Genomic DNA, 20,570 nt, shown 5'->3' with positions numbered 1-20,570 from the left:
TCTAGGTGTACGGGTACAGAGGGTGCCGGATCTTTGGCTTCTACTTGCAAATCTTCATCTTCCTGTGTTAAAGCAATTCTTCCAGGCCTGGATTTGTTGGCCTCATTACAAATTCAAATTACTATGAGACCATATTCTACATGTACAATATTATCTATCCCAAAGTGATAAAGGTATTTGGGACATTTTAAATTCATCCTAGCAAGTCTGACAAAGGCTCACCGCTCTCTAAGATCCTAGATCCTGTAGATCTCAGGCTCTGTCATTATATAATAATGTGAAATTATGGCAGCACTCAGAACAAAATGGGACTCAGTGGTTCTGGAAAATAATCAATATGGCATCTCTTCATCGGCTGCCTAGCAAGCAGGAAACATGAGGTTTAATCTCCTAGCACTATTTTTTTAAAGAGTATCTCAAGCTCTAGTATTATTTTTTTTGAGACATGGAAATTATAAAAAAAAAAAAAAAAGATTATTGAGCCAGGCATCTGCCTTTAATCCCAGCACTTGGGAGGCAGAGGCAGGTGAATTTCTGACTTTGAGGCTAGTCTGGTCTACGGAGTGAGTTCCAGGATAGCCAGGCCCACAAAGAGAAACCCTATCTTGGAAAACCAAAGTAAGTAAATAAGTAGTAAGTAAATAAATAAATAAAATCAGTTTTATTCTATGTGTATGGGTAAGTGTTTTGCCTTCCTGTATGTCTGTACACATGTGTGCCTGAGGTAGCAAGGCATCAGACTCCTTGGGGCTCAAGTTAAAGACAGACTTGAGCTGCCACATGGGTGCTGGGAATGGAGTCCTGGCTCTCCCTCAGAATTACCAGTGCCCTGAACCATTGAGCCATCTGTCCGGCACTACAAGAAGAAATTTAATATCATCAATAATGATCATTATCAATAGAAATGTCTGACTTCTTTTGCAAAACTAAAAAGAAAATTGTTTTCATAGCTACTACTGAAGCGCTTTCTGCAAGGTTCCTCGTCTCCACCTAATATTAATCTTACAAAAGCACGGAGCGCCAGGCTGTACTCACAGTTACAATGGTCACACACGTAGATTTTCCCTTCTAAAGCTTCTGTTTCTGTAAACTTGCCCAACATATCAGTGACCAGACATGGCTGCGAGGCAGCGTCTTTCCCACTGCATTGGTATCTCTCTGGGAATTCCAGTGACAAGTCCCAGAACGGCTCTATAGTATTGGATTTGTTGTTGCAAGCAAGGCAGGTAACCTGCAAAGGAAAAGGTAACTCTGCTCACAATCTCGCTGCCAAGCAGGAACTTTCACTAGAGGTCGTTGTGAAATGAGCTTTTCTTCTGCGAATGAACTATTAGAAAACGGACAAGCAGGTTTTACAATCTGTCAGGACGATCAACTGCAACTTTTAAGAAGCTTTTAGGTAGGGCTGGAGAAAAGGCTCAGAGGTTAAGAGCACTGACTGCTCTTCCAACACCCGCATGGTGGCTCACAACCATCTGTAATGGGATCTGATGCCCTCTTCTGGTGTGTCTGAAGACAGCTACAATGTACTCACTCACATACATTAAATTAATAAATCTCTTTTAGGTAGGGCTGGTGAGATGACTCAAGGGGAAGGCACTGGCTGCTAAACCTCATGATGACCCAATTCAGTCCGATTCCTGGGACCCAAAGGGTAGAGTGAGAGAAGGCAGTTCTAAGATGTCCTTTGATGCCCAACCCTGCACGCACACGCACCACAAAACAAGAATTCTAGTAACTAGAGGCAATTTAGTGAGTGGGTTATGACGCCATCAACCCAGCACAGGAACAGCTGAAGACATCATAAGCTGAATCGATATACGACATACAAAATAAGGCTCAAGAGATGACCTGGCTGTTGAGTGCTGGCTGCTCTGCTCTTCCAGAGTCCTGAGTTCAATTCCCAGCACCTACATGGTGGCTCACAACCATCTGTAGTGGGATCTTGATGCCCAATTCTGGTGTGCAGGCATACAGGCAACAAGGCAAAGATTCAGCATGGAAGTCAGGTTTTGAGAAGTTTCTCGAAGTCTATCACACGACTTCTAGGAAGAGAGCCTTCTAGGGAAAAGAGAAGAGGTGTAGTGGCTCCATGGCAGGATGCAACGGCCAAAAGAAAAGCAAATGTTTATATAACAAATCGTATTCATTGGAGACATGACTCGGTGGCTAAGATCTGACTGCTCTTCCAGAGGTCCTGAGTTCAAATCCCAGCAACCACATGGTGGCTCACAACCATCTGTAAAGAGATCCGATGCCCTCTTCTGGTGTATCTGAAGACAGCTACAGTGTACTTATAAACATAAAACAGATAATTCTTTTAAAAAACAACTCATTTCAAGATTCACTCATTTATAAAGTAAAGAAAAAACCACTTGGCCATTCTCACACTATTGGAAATCTAAGATGAGGAAATAACTTTCTGAAAATTAAATTATCATTGCTACTCAAACTATGCCCTTTTTTAAAATCCTATGTACTTGTGTGTGGGTGTATGCGTGTGTGTGATGGTGCTCTTCAAGGCCCAAGGCATTGGATCCTCCTAGAGCAGGAGTTACAGACCTTGCAAGCTGCCTGGCATGGTGCTAGGAACTGAACTCAGGTCCTATGCAAGTGTAGTACCTGCTCTCAACCCCTGAGCCATCGACCCAGCCCCTAAGCTCCTCCCTCTGGATAAAGTAATTCTAGCACTGTGTCATGGAAATCAGGAAAAATACTAATTTATCATGACACAACAAAAAATTGGAAATAGTCCAAAATCTACAAAAGGTATGATTAAATAAATTATGGTAGAAATAAACATATAAAAATGTTTTGAAAAGAAGGATTAAAAAAATTTTTTAAGATTGATTATTTTCTTAAATGATGTTTTAAAAAGATTTATTTATTGTATGTATGTGAGTACAGTGTAGCTGTCTTCAGACACACCAGAAGAGGGCATCAGATCCCATTACAGATGGTTGTGAGCCACCATGTGGTTGCTGGGATTTGAACTCAGGACCTCTGGAAGAGCAGTCAGTGCTCTTAGCTGCTGAACTGTCTCTCCAGCCCAAGACATATTTGTTTCAGGTGTGTGCATTTGCATGGTGGATGGAGTATGTGCATGTGAGTGCAGGGACCTGTGAAGGGCAGGCAGAGGTGTCAGATGCCCCCATGGCAGGAGTTAGAGGCAGTTCTGAGCCACCAGGTGTGGGTTCTGGGAACCAAACCCAGCCTTCTGCAACTCTAGCCCAGTGGTTCTCAACCTTTGCGTCAAGAGTTGTGGAACAACTCTTCATTCAGAGGGTCCCCTAAGACCACACTAAAACTCACGACAGTGGTAAAATTATAGGCATGAAGCAGCAGCCCCTTCTGCCTCAGCTGAAACACAAAGGAAAGCTGGGTGTTAAGGGAAAGCAGGGGCTTTGGCCTGGGGACAGTTTACCAAGACCACTGGTCAGAGGACCACTATGCAGAGGGAATCTGGTTTGTGGCCCGTCCTTTCATGACAAGGAAAACTTACAGAAGTGACTGATACAAAGGAAAACCATTTGGCATTATTAATCTAAAAAAAAACAAAACAAAAAAACATTTCTTTACCTTCAAATTCCCTTACTGGTTCAAGATTTTTGACCCTTATACTTTTAATGGGATGTTGCCTTAAACTGCTCATGTACTGTATCCATTCTCACAGCACAGCAACTATGTCCGCCAGGTAACCAACACACACACACTCACTAGTGGCATTTCAAATGAGAGCACATAGTTTCTCTCTTAACCCAGCTATCTACCAAATCATTGAGACTGGACTACTATATTTATTTAACAGCTTTAAGGGCACAACAATCAAGCAGTATTACCCTATTTTAATCCTCTAAACTGATCTGGCTACTTCCCAAAGGCTCTCTCTCCTACTTCCTCTCTCCCTCTCACCCCCTCCCCTCACTGGAAGGAAGTCCAGCCCTACTCTCTCCCTTTTCAGTCACTGGCTGATCAGCTAGCTTTACTGACCGATTAAGGAATAATTGGGAAGTGATGTTTACACAACATTGAGATTCTTAGAATACAGATTTCAACTCGATACTCTTTATGCAGGGCACTGTAACATTATGCTTACCCATGTGTGCGCATGCGCACAGACAGACAGACAGACAGACACACACACACACACACACACACACCCTTACACCCTTAACCAGAGAATGGCTATACTCTGACCTAGAAAATGCAGTTCCCTCCCCTTGAAAAAGCCTCTGCTTCCACGAATACACAACTATTTCCAGTGATTGACAGAAATCTGGGTCTTCTTCACACGTTCATAAATCTATTCTGACCTAAAAATGCCACCAACTTTCACACGCTAGATACATGCAGACTACCCAGATGTAGGCCGCCCTTTAGGAACTGCCTAGGACGGTAAAATAAGTTAAGAAATCCATACCTGACTAAGTAGTTGTCCGTGAAAAATGTTATTTACGACGTTCAGAACTTGCTCAATGAGCCTCCTTTGGGAGGTGGGGATGAGAGCTGGTAATTTGGTTCCGGTTGTCTCTAGTTCTCGCTGTATCTTATCCAGAAGTTCACAAAGAAATTCCTGCGCATCTTGCTGGGCGTAACCACGGAAAGCAGGGATCAGCTTCCACACTGAGTGAAGCATGGCAAACGGCGAGACCAGGGCCCACTCTCCGGACCACATGACTTGGAACAGGGTGTGCAATTCATGGCAGAGAGAACTGTACGGGGAACTGGGCTCCCTTGGCTGAATGAGCTCCATGTTCCGACCTTTGGAGGCTCCTCCGCTTAGGCCTGAAGATAAACCCGGGTGTCTGGAGCACGCGAAGCCTTTCTCCTTCTCTTGCCCTTCGTTCAGCTGATGTGCCGCCGCTGTCGCGGCATCCGTGACGGCTGAGTGCTTATAGGATCGGGCTTTATCGCTGGCAGCCACAGCCAGCCATTGGTTCAGGTCAAGCTTTAAAAAACATTGTCGAAAAATGAGTAAATGACTCAACACTTGAAGAACAGAATTCATATAGCAAGTATTTCCTAAATTTCTCAGTCCGGTTACACCAGGAGTTACCGCGGGCCTTCGTTTGATTAAGGAGTCACTTACTCTTTTAAGTTTCCCGTCTTCCGAGGGAGGTAGCGCTAAGGCTTTCTCCTTCGCTGGGGACGCTGGAGGTGGCGGCGGTGCCTGCACCGGAAGGATTTCGACCGTGGCCGCCTCGGAGAGGCCTTGTAAGCGTAAACTCTTTCGCGGAGGAGTGCATTCCAGCTCAGCTTTCATCTGCTGTTCTAACTCCTGCTGCCTTCTCTTCACCTCTCTCTTGGCTACCGTTTTCTCCTGAGTTTGCTCTTGCCTTTTCCTTCCAATCGGTGACTGTTCAAACCAAGTTCGAAAGGTTTTTCCCATGAGCGCACGTCTCCTGTGCCAGAGGGCAGTGCACATCGGATCTTCACTTCCAGGCAGAGACTGGGTGCTGTCGTGTAGGGAGTAAGAATCGGCCTGCGCATTCACAGGCTGTAAGACCGAGTCACTCTGAACCACACAAGGGTAACTTTTACCTTTGATTGCACTTAGTGTACTTCGTAGTGACTTCAGATCTCCGGCTGTGTTATCGTTTAGGACATAATCGTTACAAAGATAACAAAAAACATACATGTCATTCACCTCAAAGGCCACGGGATGGCTGCTTTCTTCAAAGTGCTTCAGTGCGTGCTCTTGGATATACTGCCCACAGGCGACGTGGGAACAGCTGAGGCAAGCCCAAATGGACTCCGTTGTATTGCAGACCATGCAGAACCATTTCTGAGGGTTGAGGATGGAATGTCCTTGAGCAAGCTGCAGCTGCTCAATGTGCTTGCACCTATCCATTGTTAGCAGGGATCTAGTCTGTCTGAAAAACACATAATCCAGTCGGGCCTCTCTTCACAACACGGGGAGCATCTGAAAACTAAGCCAAACAAGAGTGGAAGAGCTAAGCCAATTCCCCGTCTATGACTTCCCAAGGTTAATAGTATACATTTACTGCCTCTCAATCTTATTTCTGCAGTGTCTGTCACAATACCAGAGGCTGTTCTCCCTCTCCTTGCTTTGGTTTTCCTGTCTTTCTCTCCCAGTACACACACACACACACACACACACACACACACACACACACACACCATGTATATGCTAGCAATATGAGCAGTTTAAATAAAATGGAATAACACTGGGAGTGCTCAGAGGACTGTAACGACACAGGTTTATATATAGGCATATATATGCTCATACATATATATGTATAAATATATGTATATATACACATATATTTATAAACCTACTATATATAAGTCTATATATATACAGCATATATTTGGACTTATAAATAGGTATAGCCTAGTATATACAGTTGCTAGTAAGACATTGATTATTAATATATACCATGACCCTATATCCTTTTATGTGTTGATGAAAAACTCTTGAGATCACTTTATCTCTAATCTGTGCATATGGGTGCTTTGTCCGGACACATGGAAGTGTACCATGGGTATGCCTGGTGACCTTGGAGGTCAGAAGGGGGTGCTGGATTCCCCTGGAACTACTGTTATACACGGTCATGTGGACGCCATAAACTGAAGCCGGATCTCTGCAAGCCCCTGCTCTTCCTACTGAGCCATCTCTCCCGCCCTTGGCATCACTCTTGAACTCACCCTCCAGATCAGAGGGAGATGGCTCAGAGGAAACTGTTGGCTTCATTTCTGAAATAATCTCTAGAATCCAACGTCCTGTTCTACCAACGACCCAAACCACGATGACCTCTCACCTGGAGTATCACAGTGAGGCTTCTGAATGGTTTCCCTGCTTCTATACTCATTGCTATTAAAGTTTACTTCACACAAAGGGGCTGGATGGAAGGCACAGCCGTCAAGAGCACTAGCTGCTCTTCCACAGGACCTGGGTTCAGTTCCCAACATCAACATGGCAGTTAACAACCTGTAACTTGGCTTCCAGAGGATCCAACATCTGCTTCTGGTCTCTACAGACACTGCACACAAATGGTGCACAGACATTTACCCATACCCGTACACGTAAATACCCTTACACATAAAATTAAGTCTTTTTTAAAAATTCAAAGTTTACTTCACACAGCAGTATTTTGTCTCTAGATTCAAATAACCAGAGCCTACACCAGACACTTAAGATCTTTATTCTGGCCCTCCCCTTTTCATGTTGAATCAGCAGGGCCAAAGGGATGTAGAAGCGAGTGCACAGACACGCACACGCACACACACACACACACACACACACACACACACACACACACCGCACGCGCACACACACCACGCGCACACACACCGCACGCACACACACATGCACACCTGCCTTTCTATAACCACCCCTGTTTACCTGGGTCTTGGAGGATTCTCGGTCTGCATCACTCCCCAAATTGTCTATGGGCAATATAAAGTCAGCAAAGAATTCTGTGGAGGAGAATGACATGATCAGTCCTGTAGGTGAGCAAACTGACGGCAAAGAGGCTTGAAAACGAAGACAGTACGGCTGCCACAGTGGAGCAGGTTTGAAGGAGCAGACAGTGCTTAACCAGCAAAAGCCTGCGCCCACTCCTATGAGCTGTCCTGACCTCCACATGTATAATGAAGCTCACACAAACAATGCAATTGTAAAAGGTGCAGACACGAGCTCTGGCTGCTCTTCCAGAAGACCCGGGTTCAATTCCCTGTACCCACAGTGTCTCGCAGTCGCCTGGATCAGGAGATCCAATGCCCTCTTCTGGCCTCTGAAGGCACCAGGCAAGCCCATGGTGCACATTTATACATGCAGGCCAAGCGCTCACGTAAGTAATAAAACTGTAGACATTTAATACAGAGGAGGGCTGGCAAGATGGCTCAGTGGGGAAAGGTGCTTGCTGCCAAGTATGAAGAAGTTTCATCCCGAGGGACCCACATGGTGGGAGGGCAGACTCCACTCTCACACACTGGCCTCTTGATCTCTCCATGAGAACCAGGACACACATATGCCACCACACAAAGTAAATAAATGTAATTTATAAATGCAGAGGAAATAGCTACGAATTAGGTCTCTGGGAAATAAAATCAGATGGTAACTTCATTTAGATCCTTGCAGGACTGATGGAGAGTGCTATAATCAAGAAAAATTACTTCAGCTTTTAAATTCTCTTTTCGTTTGGTTTTCTAAAACAGGACCTCACTATTAAGCTCAGGTTGGCCTTGAACTCTCAATTCTTCAGATCCACAGCCTTCTAAAAGCTGGGTTTACAGGTGCAGCTCAGCACCACCACAACTAGCTCGCTATCGAAAACAACAACACACTGTTTTGAGGCAGGGCTTCAGTCTCTCAGGCTGACCTCGGTTTTACTAGAACCTGAAAGCGACCTCAAGTTTCTGATTCTCCCGCCTCCACCTTCTGAGTGCTGCGGTTACAGGTGTGTGTACCGCACCAGGTTTATGATGTGCTGCAGATGATCCTGGGGCTTTGTGTGCAAAAGGCAAGCCCTCTAACAGCGAGACTACATCCTAGGCCCACGCTTGGAGAGGTAGGGCAAGTTAATATCTGATACAACACTCAATGGGGAAAAGGCCTGCATGTATTTATCTTGGGGCTATGGCTAGATAACCGTCTGGCTAGACTGTACCTTTTAATCCATACATTTCACATTCTTGAAAACAAGGGTAGTAACTACAGACATTGCAGGTGAACACCACTAAGGAAAATAGTTTAACACATAAAGACAGAGTTCTAGGTTAGATGTGGTGGCCCTCACCTTTAATCCCAGCACTTGGGAGGCAGAGATGGGAAGATCTGTATCGGCTTAAAGGCCAGCCTGATCTACTCAAGAGTTCCAGTCCAGCCAGGGCTACATACTTTGAGACCTTATCTCAAAAACTACTGGGTTCCACATTAACTTCCTTATTCAGATTGATGCTGTTCTGTAATAGACTCTACTCCTGTGATTACAAGCAGAAATGCCTATTTCCTTGCAAATGGTACTTTTAAATTTTTCACTTTGATGATGTCTGTGATATCAAGTGTAGCTACTCAATGAAAACTTGGTCAGATGTCATTTCTCTGCTATACTAAAGTATAGGAGAGGTGTCACAGGAAATGGCTTTTTACAGTATTCCCTGGAGTTGGACCTTCCTAGATGGTCAGACGAATCATTGGGGCTTCCAATGTAGCTCTCTATGAGCAGTTACCAACTGGGCCCTCGCTTTCTTCTTGCTCTTGCCCTGGGTGTCCACCACTTCCTGCCTGACAAAGCAACCAACTAGAGCTGTTCTATTTTTTTTTAAATATTTATTTATTTTATTATATATAAGCACGCTGTAGCTGTCTTCAGACATAGCAGAAGAGGGCATCAGATCCCATTACAGATGGTTGTGAGCCACCATGTGGTTGCTGGGATTTGAACTCAGGACCTCTGGAAGAGCAGTCAATGCTCTTAACCACTGAGCCATTTCTCTAGCCCTGAGCTGTTCTATTTTAAAGTTACCCTGGTGGGAATGTCAGTCAGATTACAGGCATGTTTACATCTGTGACACACAGAACACCTCCTAGCAATAGGCGTCTCAACTGCTAATAGGCACTTAAAAAAAAGACAAGAATTAGAAGAAAACTGTGGTTGGGATTATAGATCAGCAGAAGGCTTGTCTAGCGGAATCAAACAAAAAATAATAATGCTTGCAGGCAGGAGCCTCGTATAACTGTCATCTAAGAGGCTTCGCCCATCAGCTGATGGAAACACACAGAGACCCACAGCCAAACATTAGGTGGGGCCCAGGAAGTCTTGTGGAAGAGTGGGGGAAGTCTTGTGGAAGAGTGGGGGAAGGCTTGAGGAGCCGGAGGGTTCAGGGACACAAGAAGACCTACTGAGTCAACTAACTTAGGCCCATGGGGGCACCCAGAGGCTGAACCACCACCCACAGAGCATGCACGGGGCTGGACCTAGGCTCTCTGTACATATGTAGCAGACGTGGTCTTCGGGTGGGTCCCCTAACAGTCGGAATAGGGCTTGACTCTGACTCTGTTGCCTGCCTTTGGGTCGCTTTCCCCTAACTGGGCTGCCTGGTCTGGCCTCAGTGGGAGAGGATGGACTTAGTTCTGATGCTAGACTTTGAAGTGCCAGTTGGTACCCAGGAGAGGGTGGTGTGGGGGGGAGGGGTGTGAGGGTAGACATGGGAGGAGAGGAGGGAGGGGGAGCTTCAATCGGGATGTAAAGTAAATAAATAAAAAAGAATAATTAACATACTATAAGTTATAATTCTCTTCAAGCTGATCACTCATCTCAGAGTTCCTTCTTTTTTCAAATCAGGGATTAATGGATGTCGGGATGCTATGAAGAAGCTGGTCGTGGTGGCGCACACTTTTAATCCTAGATAAGACAGGCAGATCTCTGAATTTGAAGCCAGTCTAGTCTACCGACTTGTCTAACAACAAAGCCATACCAAGGTCTAACCTCTCCCATGGGTATTTGCATTTTAAAAGGGGTCACTTTTTTTTTTAAACCTAAAGATGTGTGAAACAGATGGTGGGATTGCAGATCAGGAGAGCTTTTAGAGCACACGCTGTCTGTGCTGTCAACTACTAAAAAGAAGGCAGTAAGCGGTGGACACACAGGACAAGAGCAGGAGGGATCAGGGATCAAGGTGACCAGGAGGAATCAGGGATCAAGGTGACCCCCCTCCTCCCCACAGAGATCCAGTCCACCCTCCTGGGTGAGCCACAGCTCACAGACAGCTAGGTCAAGAGCCCCCAAAGAAGGCCCAGCACAGTTTGCTTCACACTTATTTTCCTCTCCAGGATTCAAAGCGCTTCTTTTTAACTCCTCTGAGGAGGCATTAACTCCGCCTGGCTCCAGAGCACCAAATATGTAAGTTTGGCATATGCATTTGAAAGGCCATGACAGAATGAAAACACTGACATCCCTCCCAGGTTCCAGTAAAATATTACCGTGTGTAGACAACAGCACTGACTACTTATTACCGTGTGTAGACAACAGCACTGACTACTTCCTACCGTGTGTAGACAACAGCCCTGACTACTTATTACCGTGTGTAGACAACAGCACTGACGAGGCTCTCGAGGAAAAGTGCCGGGAGGGAATTCAGATGGTCTGAACAATCAACCCATACACTTTTAGAACATGTCAAACACGACCTGAGAGGCTGTCAGATGGCCTTTTAAAACCACATACGCATCTTTAAAAACACGTACTTACAAATGTTATAGAAAGCTTTAGGCTATTTCCCAGTGTTTAAAGATGATAAATTTTTAATTTCTTCACTGCAGTGACCAGGGATCATGAGTAACAAACACACTCAGGAATGGGTTATAGAAACGAGTCTCGTAAGAATAACATAGCCTGAAAACTTCTACTCAAGTTCATTTCTTTAAAAGTGCTAGTCATAAAGTGGGAGAGATGGCTCAGCAGCTGAGAGAGAAAATCTTCCCCGGCCATGTATCTAATACAAGATTTGTTTCTAGAATTTACAAAGAAAAAAAACTAAACAAAACAAACAATACAATTTAAAAATAAACATGGAGCGAGCTTGAGGAGAGAATTCTCAAAAGAAACCGAAAAGGAGGGTGGGAGATGTGGTGGCACACGCCATTAATCTCAGCGCTCAGGAGGCAGAGGCATGCGGCTCTGAGTTCCAGGACTACAGAGTGAGACCCTGAGTCTAGAAAAACAGAGAGAAAAAATGAAGAAGGAAGGGAAGAAAGGAAAGGGGAGAGTCATGGCAAGCCCCCCCCCCCTTGGGACCATCTTTCTCTATTGCTTTTCTTGTGACTGTGATAACAGCAGTTTCAGGAAGGAACCTAGCTCAGAGTTTAAAGGTAAAGACAGTCACTGTGGGAAGGGACGGCAGCAAAAGAGGTTCAGAAAGCAAACAGCAGAGAGCGCTGAGGCAGGGAAAGGGTACCCCCACCTCTACAGTGAAATGTCTGAGAATTCTGGCAAAGACACATGGTGCCTGCGTCTCTCCTAGGTTATTCCGAATCCAATCAAATGGACACTGACACTAACCAGTACAGCAGCTACAAAAATTAGTATTTCAGGGGTCTGGGGAGATGGCTTAGCAGTTAGGGCCCTTGGTTGCTATTCTAGAGGACCAGGGTTTAGTTCCCAGCACCCATGTCAGGCAGCTCACTACCACCTGTAACTCCAACCCCTGAGAATCCAATCTCCTGGCACATATGCACACATATACACATGAAATAAAGATACTTAATTACAAGCAGTGGTGGTGCCACACACCTTTCTTCAATCCCAGCACTTGGGAGGCAGAGGTAGGCGGATCTCTGAGTTCGAGGCCAGCCTGATCTACAGAGTAAGTTCCAGGACAACTAGGGATACACAGAGAAAGCCTGTCTCAAAAATAAACAACACAAACAAACCCTAATATTTCACTGGGGCTAGAATGATGACCCAACAGTTAAGAGTTTCCTGGGGCTGGGGATTTAGCTCAGTGGTAGAGCGCTTACCTAGGAAGCGCAAGGCCCTGGGTTCGATCCCCAGCTCCGAAAAAAAGAACCAAAAAAAAAAAAAAAAAAAAAAAGAGTTTCCTGCTCTCGTAGAAGACCCAGGTTTGGTTTCTAGTACCCACAACGCAGATCCAGCTGTAACCCCAGTTCCCGAGGAGTCAATGCTCTCTTCTGGCCTCTGTGGGTACCAGACACATACATAATACATATACATACATGCAGGCAACACACAAATAAAAAGGCATCCTTTAAAAATACACACACACACACACACACACACAAACACTTCATTATAAATCCTAGTTGTCTGGGGCTGGAGAGATGGCTCTGTGGGTAAGAGCACTTATTACGTTTGCAGAGGACCTGTGTTCAATTTTCTACACCACCATCCAAAACTGCAGTCCCAGGGAATACAACCCATTCTGACATCCATGGGCAGCAGGCATACACATGGCACATGTACACACATGCCGGCAATCCACTCAGACACAAAACTAAATCAATCAAAAAACAATTTTAATATTCCAGTTATCTTCACCATGACCTTTTTAGCTCACCGCTCCTCATATTAATTTCTTTATGACACTTGGAAAGAAAGCAGGGTGTAGTGAAATATGATTACAAACTTGGGAAGCGTCTATGAGGTCAGGGTTAAAGGTCAATACTAGAAATAGAACAACCGAGATCTTCTAATTAGTGCAACTATTGGCCTGTTTTCAGATTCCTTGAAAAACATCAAAATGAAAATCAGGAAAGCCAGAACACAGAATAGGCAACTAAATCACAAATCAATAAAGTAGCAGAATGAGGGAAACAGCTAGTATATATGTCTAAAAAGAATTAACCTATTGGAATTAAAATGTCAATAGTCCCTAAATTACACTGTGTTAATTCCTCCTTAGCTCATATTGTCAAATAATTATATAGAATTTATGTTTATATAATTATGTTATGGATATAATGTTTATAATTATAAAAGTCTTGGAAGACTAAAAAATAAATTTCAAAGTTCTTTACATACTATATTATCCTAATTACAACACAGCGTTTACTTTTCTACTCTCATAGGTCTAGATATTTCCCATTATCTTTTGTTAAAACCTTTTATATATAAACTGCCAAGTCTTTATAACCAGAATGTGAACTAGTGTCTTAAACGAAGCAGGCACATGCAAATTTTATATGGACATACACTTCTTACTTCAACTAAAAAAAAAAGGACACAGATAGGGATATACCACAGAATAATCTGGGTTCAAACCCTGGTACCAGAGTCAGAAAACCATACCACCACCGCAAAACCTTCAGGTACTGTATCTTTAACAGAATAAAACTGTGTTACAGTAAGTAATCCTGAAAGTCAGGCATAGATTCATATCTACTTCTTCTTCTCAGCACTCGACACTGAAGCAGAAATCCAGTCATGAAACAGCCTGGGCTGCCTGAGAGACCCTGACTCAATGGGAGAAAGACCGTGGAGCCCTCCCTCAGGCAGAAACCTCAAAGCAGACACGTTGAATCTTTCTTTGACAGAGGTAGTAATTTTAATTTTCATTCATTTTTTTGGGTTTTTGCAAACAGTTCTCTGTGTAGTTCTGCCTGTTCTACAACTCTGTAGACCAGGCTGGCCTCGAACTCAAGATATCTGCCTGCCTCTGCTTCCAGAGTACTGGGATTAAAGGTGTATGCTGCCAACACCTAGCTACAAAAGAAAAAATTTTAAGTACATTTACAGTATTGTAAAAATTTTTTGTTATGTGTTCACACACACATGTGAACATACATGCCACAGCCCATGTGAACGTGCTTACCATGGTGCATGCCAGAGCATGTGTGAAGGTGGGAAGTCTATTGTTCCTCCCACTCCCACTGGGTCAGTCTATCCTTCCGCCCTGTCAATCATCCTGAACTCCGATCCTGGTTGGCTGCAGGCCTGTGATTCTTTTTACTAAGTAACAACTTCAACAGATCCTTTAAAGATGGTAACAAGCAGGAAGACTTCCGGTTGTGTCCCCGTCCCCCACCCCCACCCCCGCAGTGAAAACTCAGAGGAAATGGCCATTTCAGTGGCAGGCAGGCTTTAGGAATTATGAACCGAAAGGCACAGTTGCCGACTTTTGGATACAGATGAAAGTAACATCGTCCAGAGTTTATAGTTAATTAGGAAAACCCTACCTGCTACTTGCAAATAGTTTTCAGTTTTCTATTTACTTCATGCGACTGCTGCAGATGCCTGTCTTCTTAAGAGATGTTTGTAGAATGCCCGGGTCAAAGCATAGTGTTTGGTGGACAGAGGGGGCTCAATATTTTTGAAGGGACAAATTATTGACTGAAATGAACACAATAGCCTCTCTACAGCTCCCGGCCCCTATTATTCCTATTGTGTGCTGCGGCACCTCTCTGTGCCAATCATGATGTATTGCCTTCCTTCCCTCCAAAAGGCTCTGGTTATTCTTTCTTCCCATAGAAACCTAGAATCCATGACTACCCTGATCCTCCTCACTAAGCAATAAAGAATTAACCTTTCCCTGGGCCTCCCTTATAACTAGCTGAAGGGGTTTTTGTTTGTTTGTTTTGAACGACGCAAAATTCTGCCTCCTAGCTACTTGAATCCCTTACTCCCATTCCTACTCATAAGTAATTAATTTTGGGGCAATGTTATCAGTGTCACACCAATACATTTATACATCAACTTCCTAAGGCAAGCTCCATTCACAATAGTGAAAACGTGTAGAAAAACACTGGCATTCAACCATGGGTCTAATAAATTGAGTTGAAATCCTTTTTTACAAACACCAGTACTCTAGTCTTTAGTACCTTTATGATGTGGTCTAACAGATACAACCTTTGACCAAAAAAAAAAAAAAACCTCCCTTGGAGATTGATTGGAAAAAAAAATCACATTGATAATGAATTTTTTACATTTTTTTCAGTACCTGAAAGTGCTGTCAAGAGTTGCACTTAAATGGCTGTTTAAGCCAGTATTTGTACAATCGTCCTATTTTCTGGTTTATCTGTCACTAATTTAGTTTGACCTCATGGAGAAACTGTTCCCCATTTCTCAGAATGATTTGGACACACGATTCATTTCCTATCTTAATTAGTCTGAGCCCATACAGCAGTCTCTTCTTCAATCTCTGTCACCAGACAGAAGCATTAGAATCTGTCGCCCATGTTTGTTCTGCCTAAACTTAAGGAAGTGAAAGAAACCTCAAACCACCACTTTTCTGCTACCAAGAAGGCAAAATAGTGCCCTCCCCCTTGCCCCTGTCCTTCAAACACTAAATTCAGCAATCGGAATTAGGGGCTGAGTTAGTAGGTAATCTGATGCTGTGACAGGGGTACGGGATGGATGGATGGATGGATGGACGCACAGACAGATGAATTGATTGATTGATTCTGCCCTCAAACGACCCAATCAGCAAGCATCAGGTATAATCAAAATGCCATAATATTCTCTAAGATTGAAGTATGTGGAGGAAAAAATCTATTAGAGTATGCATAACTGACTTTAGGGTAAAAAGAAAAACCTGTAAAAGGAGAAGGGGCAATTTTATGTGTGGATATTTAGATCTTCCATATGCTTTTTTTCTTTTTCTGAGACAAGTTTTCTCTGGGTAGCCCTGGCTGTCCTGGAACTCACTATGTAGACCAAACTGCCTCAAATTCATAGAGACCCAATTGCCTCTGACTTGTGTTCATGAGGAGCCTACAATTTTTTTTCAAGACATAATTTCACCAGTGGCTCAGCTGACTTTAAACTCATGATGCCCCACCTCAACTTTGCTGATGCTAGAATTACAAGTGTGCCTAGCAAGGCCACACTAGATCCCCAGCCCTTGATTTAACACATATTATTATATATATATATGTTAATACGGCTTCATTGTCTCTTTAATCTTTTTTAATTAGAAAAAAAAACAAACAACAAAAAAGCAGATTAGATTTTGTAAGAAACCAAGACTGTGTCCACCGTGCCTTTAGTCCCAGCACACTAAGGAAGTAGAGATAGGTGGATTTCTGAGTTTGAGACCAGCCTAGAGGAGTTTCAAGTCAGCAGAGAAACCCTTTCACAAAAAAAAAAAAAAAAAAAAAAAAGGGGGGGGGGCGGCGACAAAAGAAGGGGGAATAAAAGAAAGAAAAAGAAATCAGGGGGTTGGGGATTTCGCTCAGTGATAGAGCACTTGCCTAGCAAGCGCAAGGCCCTAGGTTCGGTCCCCAGCTCCGGAAAAAAAAAAGGAAAAAAAAAAAAATCAGGAGCGATACACATAGTAACTATAACAGTCAAACTTTCTGTACTGTACCCAATGAACTACCTGTTCGATATCAGAATATCTCAACTCAGTTTGGGATAGTAATAAGCGTTAGACTGAAAAAAAATCTAATACACTGTATATATAAGGCCTGGAGTGCAACGAATCTCTTGAGTTCCAGGTCAGCTACTATCTCAAAATAACAACAAACAAAACTACCTCGGGAATTTGAATCCAGAAGAGAAAACCCAAATGTGCCAAATGTTTAAAATCTCTTTCAAATTATCCAAGATGATAAATTAAAGACGAAGCATTATACATTCCAAAAAATAGTTTCATCTCTTTTGGAGCAAAGAGCATAATCTCATTGAGATTATGAAATCAAAGATGAATTTAATTCCTGTTTGGATATGAATCTGATTACAAACACAATTATTTTTCTTTTGTTTACACCAAACACTGGTTTTCAAGAAACCGCTCACTGAAATTGACGACTCAAAGCGTTGTCCATCCCTACCTACTCTGATCCCACAAGCAACTCCCAACATTAAAAAAAAATAATTCAAGAGTAGGGACGGAAGATCGTAGTTTCATGCTAATTTCACAGCTCGGTTGTTTGCTAAGTGTTATGTATGAATTAATGTTTAAAAGGGTGGGGAGGGTTGAGGAAGTGAACTTTGCAAGTTACTAATGTTATCCTGAAGGAAATTATCCAGCTACCGGTAGAATTTACAACAGTTTAATATTCGCCTTGAAACAATGACTATCTTTCCCTTTTTTCTTGGAGGAGGGACGAGTCCCATCTAACTCTGAGCAGCCGTTTCCCCTCCTCACAGTGACCCACTCTTTCCAATCACCCAACCACGTCCCTTCTCCTCCGAAGCAGCGGGGAATGGTTTTAGAAAGCTGGTATTCCAAACTCGGACAACCCAACCCAGCATCGGCGGGTGGCAGCAGGTGCTGGGCCGCACTGCGACCGGACCGACGCAGGGAAGGCGAGTGTCACCTCCCGACGATCAGAGAGAGGTCCGGCGGCGGGATGTGGTGTGATGTCCCGGGTGCTCGCACCCGCAGCGCCCGGCCTGCATCCGCCCATCCCCCTCACCCTACCCCCGCCTCCGGCCGCGCTCCGGTCCACCTGTAGCATCTCCGGTACCCGGGAGGTGGCCAGCGGACTCCGGGCTGCAGGACCGCAAGACGCACCGAGACTTCCCAGAGGCGCCAATTCTAAATTCGCCGGCGCCGGCGCCTCTCCACCGCGCGCCCCTTGGCTCGCTCCCTCCGTCTGTCCACAGCCCCCTCTTCTCTCGCAGGACCCCCCGGCTGCCTGCGGGCGGGAAAACTCCGTCAGGTGCCTCCCGCCCCCCGGCTCCCGTCCGACGTCCGCTCCTACTGGGAGCCTCGCTCAACCAACCGCCGCAGCCGCGCGCCCCCCTCCACTCACCCGCACGAGCCCGAGCAGCCATCTTAGCGCTCACAGCGCGCCCCGGGCCCCCTAGTTCGGCCGCAGCTGGGCGCCACGGTCCGGGACGACGTCAGCAGAGGCGAGACCACGCCCATAGCCACGCCCATGTGAGAGGCCACGCCCCTTGGTTGTTCGGTGTGAGCGGAGCCGGGATAGAGGAGCGAGCGTGCTGGCCGTCCAGTGTCCCACTCCGGCACATGGCTCTGCGTGGCCGACAAAAACTTCTCTCAGGGCGGGCTTTCCACTTGCCGCAGCCTTCGAGGCCAGGAAGAATAAGCCCAGTATTAACCACAGGCTTGTGGGATGCTAAATATTCCACGGGTGTGCGCTCACACAGAGCTCCCAGATTTTCTGCTACTCACACATCTTCGAATCGTCAGGCAGCAACCCGGGCTTAAGTTAAAAAATCTCCTCAAATTCTCAGCTGTAGTACTTTTCCTCACAGGCACAGCTGCAGCGGGGAGTGATTTAACATGAAAAATACTCCTCAGTTTGGCATAAGGTAACTCAAAATGATCAGTGTAAGACCGTGAAGTTTATGTGCGAAAGAAATGGAGAGAATAGAGAGGAATCTGCATTAGAAAATTGGGCCTACAGGGTAAAAAAAAAAAATCTTGTCAATTATCTGGAGCTATAACTGGTAAAGAACGTAGGCTGCTCTTCTAGAGAACCCAGGTTCGATTCCCAACACCCACAAAGCCGCTTTTAATTCGAGTTCCAGGGGATCTGATGCCCTTTCGGCTTTCCCTTGGAAACAGGTACACCATACATTCAAGCAAAAACATCTATACACTTGCAAACAAAAAAGCCAATGTTTGCTGAGCTCTGAAAGCTAACCCGGGGGACACTAAAAATGAAGATGCTCTCTCTAAAGCAGCCAGATAAACGTGCAAAGTTAATATCAATGGAATGTTAAATCTGACACTACTTAGGGCAAACTAAAATTGCCCGTTTTTTTAAACCAACAAATATACTCCAGGGAGTTTCACTAGTATGGCGTGAGGGGGAAAAATGAACACACAAATATTTGAATAAAATGTCTAACCAAAGGGAAATGGCAAATTAACATCTAGCATAGATGTTAATTTAATAACCTCTTGGGAGTTCTTGGGTTGGTAACAAAATAACAATAGAAATGCAAATGATTCCTATTTGGAAAAAAATACCATATACACGAAAATTACAAACACGGGAAATAAAGTTACATAAATAAAAATGAAAGACTTCAAGGAATAAGTCAGCAAAGCACACGGTAATTCCCCGGGGCATTTTTCCCTCACACACAAAGCACACACTCTTCTACCACTATGTGGGTACCCCGGATGGAACTCAGGTCGCCACACTTGGTGGGGCAAGTGTCTTCACCTAGCGAGTCAACCATCAAGAACCATCTTGGGGTAACTAGGGCTCTGAGGGAAAGCCCTGGGTTTGATCTCTGAACACAACAAAACTGTCTCAAAGGGAAATAGAGGGGAGGCTATCAGCAATACAGAGTTCCAGTCAGAAAACAAGGTCAAATGGTCTCACAGGAGAGTTCAGAAACAGGAGTTTCCTTCCAGAGCATAATGCCTTCCAAAAAAAAAAGTCTCACGCAGCCTGTTGCGAACCCAAAGCTGTGTGAATAAATGACGAAGGAAGTGAGTGAAATAGGAAGAGAACAAGGCAACCGCAAGCTCCGTTAGGCAGAGGTGAGAGTGTGGAGTAGGATGCTCTTAACCAAATCAAGCATCTGAGTACAAATTTGCATGGTGCCAAGTGGGAAGGGAGGCCAGAGAAAAGCGATGATAATCGTGTTAATTACAGAGAATTGTTTGTAACACTTTTATGTTTATTGTTACAAATTCCCTCCGCTACCATCTGTTCCTGCTCTTCCTTCCAATTACAACAGGCTGGTTCGTGCTTCGGAGCTCAGGACCTCTCAAGTGTACCCGCGTTTGCACGCTGGCAGGATCGCCTTTTAACTTCTCTTTTGTTTTTAACCACTATCATCAAATCTAAGCTTTTCATTATAGCATTTGTAAAGATGCCTCCTTCCCTTCTTTATCAACTGATTCCCACACTTACCTATTATGTCCTTAAAAGCAGTCCCCGAATTGGCCTTAGACTAAGAGGTTGGTCCCTTTATCATCTTCCCAGGCTTTAGGTGCTTCCCACCTTCGAATCCAGGCAGATGTTTATCTCCTAAGTAGAAACTCCAGTTTCAACTCTTCCAAATCCTTACAATCGAGCTCTTTCCCGGCTGGCGTAAACTCTCACCTCCTGAAAACCACTTTCCTTGGAAAAGGCGCGCGGGGGGTGGGGGGGTGTCCCGGGGTCCCATCCCCCATCCCAGCAGCACATTATTATGCTGTCCTTGCTTTTGTTCCGC

At 44.6% G+C, this 20,570-nt stretch overlaps 1 protein-coding gene across 51 annotated transcripts in view; it reads right to left on the bottom strand.

Annotated features, from left to right (window-relative positions):
• The window catches only part of Usp44 (ubiquitin specific peptidase 44), a 46,053-nt gene that overhangs the window by 7,609 nt on the left and 17,874 nt on the right, over positions 1-20,570 (bottom strand). For 6 of the 51 annotated variants that reach the window (XR_015624020.1, XR_015624023.1, XR_015624019.1 and 3 more), the window contains 2 exons: positions 7,367-7,440; positions 4,421-5,873 (listed from right to left, as the gene is read on the bottom strand). Coding sequence is in view for 26 of the 51 variants with exons in the window: in XM_087557156.1 (XP_087413282.1) it covers positions 1,036-1,231; positions 4,421-5,873; positions 7,367-7,395 (1,678 nt within the window). In the remaining 25 variants the exon portion in view is untranslated. Of the gene's footprint in view, positions 1-1,035; positions 1,439-3,037; positions 5,931-7,366; positions 7,441-10,247; positions 10,371-17,875; positions 18,065-18,181; positions 18,226-20,570 lie in introns of those variants that run through there. The other 45 variants (XM_087557161.1, XM_087557164.1, NM_001394071.2 and 42 more) reach the window with 22 other exon arrangements.

The sequence above is a fragment of the Rattus norvegicus genome, chromosome 7 (genome assembly GCF_021556685.1).
Source record: "Rattus norvegicus strain SHRSP/BbbUtx chromosome 7, alternate assembly SHRSP_T2T, whole genome shotgun sequence".
NCBI classification, from domain to species: Eukaryota; Metazoa; Chordata; class Mammalia; order Rodentia; family Muridae; genus Rattus; species Rattus norvegicus.
Note: the sequence above shows the minus strand (reverse complement) of the source record. Positions and strands in the feature narration are given on the sequence as shown.